General features: G+C 45.7%; 2 protein-coding genes across 2 annotated transcripts in view; both read right to left on the bottom strand.

Moving 5' to 3' along the window:
• Positions 1-8993, bottom strand: part of LOC309701484 (NACHT, LRR and PYD domains-containing protein 12-like) — a 1104110-nt gene that overhangs the window by 907041 nt on the left and 188076 nt on the right. The gene's annotated exons all lie outside the window — the stretch shown is intronic.
• The window catches only part of LOC309700363 (ribonuclease inhibitor-like), a gene marked incomplete at both ends in the record, with an annotated part of 16423 nt that continues 10020 nt past the window's right edge, over positions 2591-8993 (bottom strand). Inside the window, 3 exons of the mRNA XM_082523884.1 lie at positions 2591-2683; positions 4403-4484; positions 5818-5997. Of these exons, the coding sequence (XP_082380010.1) occupies positions 2591-2683; positions 4403-4484; positions 5818-5997 (355 nt within the window). The remainder of the gene's footprint in view (positions 2684-4402; positions 4485-5817; positions 5998-8993) is intronic.

The raw sequence follows: 8993 nt of genomic DNA, 5'->3' as shown, positions 1-8993 counted from the left end.
ATACATCTGGACTGTGGCCGTACAGCATACCAGAGGACAGGAGTTGGTGTCTGTTGGGCTTAGCAACTCATCCTGGCAACAGAGTCCTCTGGTCCCAGGCCAACTATAGTACACCTCTGAACATCACCTGGAGTAAGTCGCCACTTATAGATGTGAATTGTTCTGAGCAAACTGACTTATTGGCCTGGCCTCAAGTGTCAGACCCACTGCCAGACATAATATTGCTGAACAAGCTGAATACAGCTCAACTGCCGTTGTGTGTGATGAACAATGGATCACTGTCAGTGGGGGAGCTGCCGCTTCGTTTATGTGGATACATATACACCTACTGCCCTCCAGAGAATGAGAGCAGGTGTATGAAATGCTTGACCAGTGCAAAGTGAGCTGAGAACTTGACATTAAGGAGGACTGAATGCAAGTCCAACCGGGCTTACAGGATACCAGTAAAAGCAAAGAGTCAGAAGTGGACAGGATGTGCAAGGATGGTGCCGAGCAGTAAAGGAACAAGAGTTTTGGCTGATTGGTATTTCTTGTGTGGACATAAAGCCTATCTATCACTCCCTGAGGGATGGGGAGGATTGTGTGCCGTGGTGAAGTTATCGGATCATGTCTTCTTCATGGACAGAGTTGAACATCACCCTAGCAACCGACGGAAGCGTGAGGTGAATATAGCCTCACCTAACTCTTTTGGAGTGACAGTAGACACTGGAGTGCCACGAGAATTCCGCATTTGGAGTGGAGGAGCTAAATTCTTCCAAAGTTTGATCCCAAACATCGGAGTTGCAGAGGTGCGGGATCATGTGGAGATCAACCGATATGCCTTACTGCGACACATTAATCTCACTAAGACTCTGGGAACAGCCTTAGCGGAGGAGCAAAAGGCCATCAGAACGATGGTACTGCAGAACAGGCTGACCCTAGACTTGATAACAGCATCACAAGGAGGAGTGTGTAAGCTGATTGGAGAGACATGTTGTACGTTTATTCCGGATGGATATACGACTGGAGGAGACATCTATGAGGCACTGCAGAACTTAACTGCTCTGCAGAAATATGTGGCGGACCACACATCAGGAGGAGACACGTCACAAGGCTGGATAGCCTGGTTGACATCTGGACCATGGTGGAATATGTTTCTAAAGTTTTTGACTCCCATTCTTACATTATTGGCTTTGCTTTGCTTGTTTACAGGTTGCATCTTGCCATGTGTAAGATCGATGGTGAATAAAATGATTGCTAACACCTTTACCAATTTCATACTGTTGCAGCAGAGTGACATGGATGCTAAGGCTAATATGTGTGTATGAAATGAAGCCTGCACTGAAAATGTTGACAAGTGGTGTAGAGCTGAAGATATATATATGCCGTATAGCCTTAAAAAATGACAATACAGGGTGGTGATGATGGGTTTAGATTTTATTATTGTCATTTGTATTAGGAAATATTTAACCATATATTCTTAGAGGTGTATAATCAATTGTGTAGTGATAGGATGTGTGATCTTTAGCAGGCTGCAGGGGCTTGGTGTGTATTCCACACTGGAATGCACACCCACATCCTGGGAGCACGAGAGAGGTCGTACCTTCTCTTATTGTTTTATGGCAGGATTAACGTAGCTACGTCTGTTCTAGTCTAAGTGCTTTTTGTTTAGATGAACTGCTGGACTTCCTCACCGTGTTATCTAGGGTGAACCATCTAGGGTGAAGGGGGGTCTACCCTCTTCCTGACCAAGGATGTTATATGACCCTTTGATCAGCAGTACCACACACACACACACACACACACACACACACACACACACACACACACACACACACACACACACAGTATTCTTTGTTCACATGTATACCTATGTGAGATGCTATATGTTAATGACCCTATGCATATTCATGTAACCACAATAAAAGGAGTGCTATGGGGAGCCTGGCTGAGAGTCTGATGGTGGTCAAGTGGTGGAACGACGCTTGGCTCCAGCCAGGTCTCCCTCATGCATGAGTAAACCAGAGAACTTTGGTGCCTTGTGTCTTGCTTTTTGCTGCGTAGCAGATTGTCCTTAACGTTCCAGTGGATAGGTTCAAACTACAAACCTATCACTTTCACTTCAGCTTCACCAACAACAGCACAAGCAGAGCAGCCCACTGCCTGCATGGCTGGGACAGCGCCCCCTGGTGACTGTAAACCACTACAACATGTAGACGGCCGTCTGCAGGCTGGATGTAGCACCACCGCAGAGACGTGCTGCAGCTCTGTTTAGTTACCCAGCTGACAGCAGAGGCTGTAGTTTACTGTTACCAACATGGAAAACTGAAGCTTCACCAGCTGGAGCTACAGAGCTGGAGAACAAAGGAGACTGAGAGGCCAGAATGATGTGGGAGGAAACATCAAGAGCCTGTTTGAAAGGAGACACATGTGGATGCTGTGCCAGTCTGTGGTCTGTCAGAAGTCAGCTGAGTCACACTGCAAGAAGCTGCAGAATCTCAGAGGAGGAGATTTGGAAGTGTTTGTGGGACAAACTGGACTCAAAGAAAGAAGATGTTTGTGAAGTCTTTGGTGGAGGTGAGCAGTGTGAAGCAGAACACATGCAGATGAATCAGGAGGTCAGCATCAGTGTCTCCTTGTGGTGGACGGTAAAAGAATCAGAGCCAACGCTCCCGTCCACCCTCGGCATGAAGCAGTGCTGTTTCTGAAACAGGAGGACAAGTCCAGAGAAGACAGAGGAAGCAAAGATGAGGGTGGGACAGGACAGCAGGACTTCCTTCACACCTGCAGCTCCATCACACTGCTGTAGCTCCTCTTCATCACACATGTACCTGCAGCCTGTCTTCGAGTCCAGGAGTCACCTCCACACAGTGTAGAAGCCTCCTGTGCAGACCATGGAGTCCAGCCTCTGTCAGGGAAGTCGGCACTAAAGCCTGAAAGACTTCAATCTGTCTCTGCTCCACCCGAGAAAGACCAGCACCGTACTTGTTGTGCATTCAAGGAGGGAACATCAGCGCTGCATCGTGGGAACAACACCGCAGGAACAAAGACACAGCACGGCCGATGAAGGACGAGGACAAAGGAAAGGTGAGTGAGAAGACCCTGGTGGTGTGGACGGACCTGCAGGGGCTCCAAGACTGAGGAGCAGAGACGTCCATGTACCAGCTGAGGATGCTGCAGTGATCCAGGGAGCTCGGTCCAATCTGAGGCCGTGTGAACTACGTGGACCACAGTTTCTTCACAGACTTCAGCCACGTGAACATCTGGAGATCCAACAGTGTACGAGCTGTGAGCCATCAGCTGTTTCTCTCATCAGCTGCTGTAATGAGAGCTGCTGGAATCATCTCGAGCAGCAGGAAATCACTGATGTTGTTTCTAACCAAAGATATGGGACTGAGCTCCGCTGAGCTCCTTCTACTTTCATCCAGATAGAAACTGCTACAGTCTGCTGATTATTGCTTTGCCTCCATCACACGAGCTCTTTATCCTGTTCTTCACTCTCATTGGTTCTTTGTCTGCTTGTTTTTACAACAGTAGTCTTCTGATTGGTCAAAGACAATCAGCTGTGACTAAATGTAGCTCCTACAGCAGTGATGGGAATAACTACTGAAGCTAATCCAGTATCAAAGCTCAGGAATCAGCAGCTCCCACCTCGTTTTCTTTCAACAACTATTTTTAGCTGCTGTGTTTTTGTGTTTCTGCAGACCTCAGACATCCTGCTGCTCTGGACAACTTTTTCATTCTTTTGTATCATTATTTTGCTTTTCTTTTATTATTATGTTATATGTATTAATATGTGAAACACTTATTCTTTGTGTTTTTGCTTTGCTCCTGTCAAACTGCTTTAATAAAATCTGCTGCAGTCTAAACTGTGGACGTTCCCTTTTTAACCCTTTGTGAAACAATAAAGGTTTAAATCTGAGTATTCATCTATGTTAGTGTTTAATGGGTCTAATAGGTTGCTTTGGCCTTTCCCAGTAATATCTTCCCTTGCAGTCTGTGGTCCAGGCTTCTAAAACCATCCCAGGTTAACAAGAACTACAATCTAGAGGAGAGCTGCCATAACAGGTGTGACTGATGAGATCTGACCTGCAAGGTTACTCAGGTTTGTTTGTATCAGGACAAGCAGGGAAGCCGCCTGGACGTCAAAGTAGTTAGAGCTGGGCGAGTGTCCTCACCCACATCGGCTTCACAACTCTGCATCATCTACTGAGTAAGACTCAGAGCATCAGAGATTAGAAGGTCTACAAAGAGCTGAACCAGACTTCCTGTATAAAGGTTTTAGTTCCACAGATCGACAGTGTCAGCACAACTAAAACGTGGAGACTGACCTCAGAGTTTCAATTTGATGTTGTGGATTCTCCAGAAGAACACACAGCTGCTTCACTCCTGAATCCTGCAGCTTGTGGTAGCTCAGGTCCACCTCTCTGGGATACGAAGGGTTGAGCTTCAGCACTGCTTCCAGATAATCACAGCTGATCTCTGACAAATCACAGCTCACCAATCTGTATAGAGAATGAAAGATGTAAGTTTATTAGACAAAGTGCTTGAAATCATTCAGTGTTTCATCATCTGTTCAGAGCTGAAGAAGGTTCAGAATGTAGAAGTTTAGAAAATGGAAACTCCAAACAGCTGAAGCCAACAGGAAGCAGCTTCAAACAAACACAACAAGAGAAAAAACTCTGAATGTTTCACATTAAAGTCGAACATTTCTAACAAGAGTGTTTTAAAGACAGAGTCACTGATGATCATCTTCTGCCCAGTAAAACTTTGGTTTTCCTCATGTGAGTGTTAATGATGCACAAAGACTGTGAGTGCAAAGAGGGAGCGAGGAGGATGACAGAGAGATGGTACAGGAGCATCAAGAACCCGGCGAGGAAATGAGCAGAAGGACTTTGGAGCCTGTTGGATTGAAGCTTTCACAGAGACGTGTTTGACTGGACACCACCAGGACAGACTTTTAATCCCAGGATTTGGATGAGCTTTCTGTCTTTATGGTCACAAATGATGCTGTAACTCTGTGAATGTCCTGGAACTGTCAGCAGTGTGGTTACGTCCTTTTGACCTGAGTTTCCACAGCTCTTATAACAGCAGTGTACATTCAGACTGAGACACGCTTCAGTCTGTATGGACCTGTTTCTGTAGCTGCCACCATCATTCTACATGTTTGTACATCAGCTTATCAAATACTGTCTGCTGTCTTCATTTATTACTCTTCACCTGCTTCACTGTCACTGTGTGGGCGGAGCTGCCTGAGCCCCACCCACACAGACCCTCTCTGGAGCTAAACGTCTGCTTCATCTCCGCCTCTTTTCTTCGTCCTCCACCTCTCTTTTCTCTTCTTCAGTGTTCTGCAGCCACAGAGCCTCACAGCCGTTACCACACCCATACCTGAGCAGCTAGCATTACCCAGCATGCCGTGCAGCAGTGTCAGTTTGTAAATGTGCAAGAATTCCTGCTCCAAACTGTTTCACAGAGTGCTGTGTGCCGTGACCTTTGACCTGCTAAAGACAGTCAGCTGTGGATTATTCATTGTTGTGTCTGATACTTAGAACTGTGAGGAAGAAGCTACACAGTTAATCAGGGTCCCCTCTCTCTGAATCAGGAAAGGTGGGCAGGCCGCGTGTGGGCCGCGGGCCATACGTTGAGTATCACTGTTTGAAATGTGAACATTGTTCTGCTGCAGTCAATGGACTAAACCAGAGAAGAAGAAAACAGACTTTACCATGAAGATCCTCAGTGTGGATCAGTATAATATCAGCCTGATGTCTGCAGTTTAGTGTCAGCACAACTTTCACATCATATTCATCTCAGCACAACTAAAACATGCTGACTGACCTCAGAGTTTCAAATCGACATCGTGGATTCTCCCGAAAACCACACAGATGCTTCACTCCTGAACCCTTCAGGTTGCTGTAGGTTCCACTCAGGTCCACCTCTGTGGGAAACGAGGGGTTGGACTTCAGTGCTGCTGCCAGATAATCAAGGCCAATATCTGACAAACCACAGTCCTTCAATCTGTATGAAGAATGAAAGATGTAAGTTTATTAGACAAAGTGCTTGAAATCATTCAGTGTTTCATCATCTGTTCAGAGCTGAAGAAGGTTCAGAATGTAGAAGTTTAGAAAATGGAAACTCCAAACAGCTGAAGCCAACAGGAAGCAGCTTCAAACAAACACAACAAGAGAAAAAACTCTGAATGTTTCACATTAAAGTCGAACATTTCTAACAAGAGTATCTTAAAGACAGCGTCACTGATGATCATCTTCTGCTCAGTAAAACTTTGGTTTTCCTCATGTGAGTGTTAATGATGCACAAAGACTGTGAGTGCAAAGAGGGAGCGAGGAGGATGACAGAGAGATGGTACAGGAGCATCAAGAACATTAAAGTCTGGCGACTAAATGCCTCACTCCTAAATGACTGGCAGTTTTGTGAGTTCATACATACTGAACTAAATACTTACTTGGAGTTGAACACAACTCCGAAAATATCGCCTTTAACCCTCTGGGATTGCACCAAGGCATACATTAGAGGTCGCATAATATAATTTGCAAGTGCCAGGAAGAAAAGAAAAGAGGCTAGGCGGTGTGAATTGGAGGCCAAAATAAAACACCTAGAGCAACAACACAAAAAAGCACAGACAGCCAATTTGCTTTCCGATCTTAAAATGTTACGTAGTGAGCGTAATAGTTTAATAAACGAGAAAATTGAGGGCAATTCATTAAACAAAAGTACTATGAACAGGGTAGTAGGGCTAGTAGATTGCTGGCAATAAGACTCAGGAAACAGCAAACTTGTAATATGGTCCAAAAGTTGAAGTCAGATCAAACCCTAATTACTAAACCAAATCAAATTGCAAGTTGTTTTGCCAATTTTTTCGAGTCATTATATAAAAATTCAGATACATGTAAAGATAACAATACACTATCTGATTTCTTAGAAAAGATCAATTTAAAAACACTGTCAGAGTCTGTAGCAAAGGAGTTAGATGAACCAATTCGACAACAAGAAATTTTACAGGTGATTTCAAACCTTAAAACTAAAAACAGTCCTGGCCCTGATGGTTTTATTAACGAATTCTATAAAAAAACTTAAGGACAAAGTCGCACCCTTATTACTGAAAGCTTACCACTGCGCTCTGGAGACTGGGACTATGGTGCCGTCCTGGAACGATGCTACAATTGTCGTAATCCATAAAGAGGGCAAGGACCCCACAAACTGTCAATCATACAGGCCAATCTCATTACTTAATACTGATTTGCGCATTCTCACCACGATTTTAGCCAAAAGAGTTAGTAAAATTATTACACAGGTTATAAATCCAGATCAAACGGGGTTCATTGCAGGAAGGCACCATGGGGACAATGTTCGTAGATTGTTGAACTTAATGTCCTTGTACAAGACCAAACAAGAAGAAACAATGATTCTGTCTCTTGATGCGCAAAAAGCATTCGACAGGGTTTCCTGGCAGTACTTGGGCCATACACTTGAAAGATTCAAATTTGGGCCAAACTTAATTAAGTGGATACAGATTCTTTATTCCAACCCAATGGCGGCTGTACGGGTAAATGGAACAATATCAGCCAGATTTCCACTGGAACGTGGGTGTAGACAAGGATGCTCACTGTCGCCCCTGCTGTTCGATATAAGTATTGAGCCTCTGGCGCAGTTGAGTAAAGCCCATCAAAGCCCTCCTCAACAACAAGAAGAGGGCTTTCAGAGGGGGCAATAAAGAGGAGGTGAGGAAGGTCCAGGTGTTACTAAAGGACAAGATCAGAGAGGCTAAGGACAATTACAGAAGGAAGCTGGAGTGGAAACTCCAGCAGAACAGCATGAGAGAGGTGTGGAGGGGCATGAAGACCATCACTGGATTCAGGCCAACCAACAGCAGGGGAGCTGAGGGAGGTGAGAATAGAGCCAACGAGTTGAATCTGTTTTTCTGTTTTTTTGGGGGGGGGGGTTTGCCTGTCCCGTTTGGCTCTTTTGCCATCAGAATTGTTGTCTAAAGGCAAAGAAAGATGCCCAACGGATTTACTTTACCAAATTGACCATCCCAGCCTTGCCGTAATGGTCCATTTGATTCACCTTTTATTGTTTATTTTATTTTCACTTGCTGAATACGGGACAGACTTGACTGGGGGAAAGAAGGGGAGAAAGAAAGAGGGAAAGAGAAACAGCTGAGAAGAGGGACGGGGGAGAAGGGCAAAAAACAAAAACCAACAGAATGGGCAGAAAAAAAAAATGCATATATCAATCACCTGGATCACCTGTTGAGAAAGAAAAGAACAAGCAGAAGAAAACAAGAGTAATAGAATAAACAACATCACAATGATATATGGGAATATGACAGTAAATACTAAATATTAAACATTATTGTGCAGCACATAAGATCAGCAGAACACAGTGTGCTTTGAGGTAGGAGCCAAAAAGGGTGTAGTTTGTGGGTGTGATCACCCGTGTGTACACCTGTGAGCATGGACGCGCTTGTTTTTAAAAGGTTCCTTCATGTAATGATCTGCTAGAGGGTGTGGGGGGGGGCCACAGCCCCGTCCTCCAGGGCATGAAGCAGGTATGGAGGAGATCAAAACTCCAGACATCCAGAGGCCCCCAGAACACAAGAGACCAAGGAAGACCAACAGAGGGGCAGTCGCGCCACTGTCCCAGAAAGAGCTGAGGAGAGTCCCAGATGAGGGCTCACCCAGCAGCCGCGGAGCAGAAGCCAGGGGGGGTTGCAGTGACGCGCCCGTGAGCTCCGCCGGCAGCCAGCTGTGCCTGAGTGACCGAGCCCCAGGCCGAGAGGTCGGGGGCACCCCACCTCCGAAGTGGCCCGAGCGAGCCCCAAGCTCCAGGCCCCGATAAGCGGCCGCCAAAGAGTGAGCCGGTGTGTACCTTGACGCCCACCCCCGGACACAAAGAACCACCAACGCGAATCTGTTTTTCAATAGATTCGACACCACAGTGTCTGCTCACACCCCCACAACCTCACCTGCAGTCAGCCTGGAATCCAGAGCCAC

The sequence above is a fragment of the Aulonocara stuartgranti genome, assembly GCF_965226115.1.
Source record: "Aulonocara stuartgranti genome assembly, chromosome: 23".
Lineage (NCBI taxonomy): Eukaryota > Metazoa > Chordata > Actinopteri > Cichliformes > Cichlidae > Aulonocara > Aulonocara stuartgranti.
The sequence above is the reverse complement of the archived record's forward strand: the minus strand, read 5'-3'. Positions and strand labels throughout refer to the sequence as shown.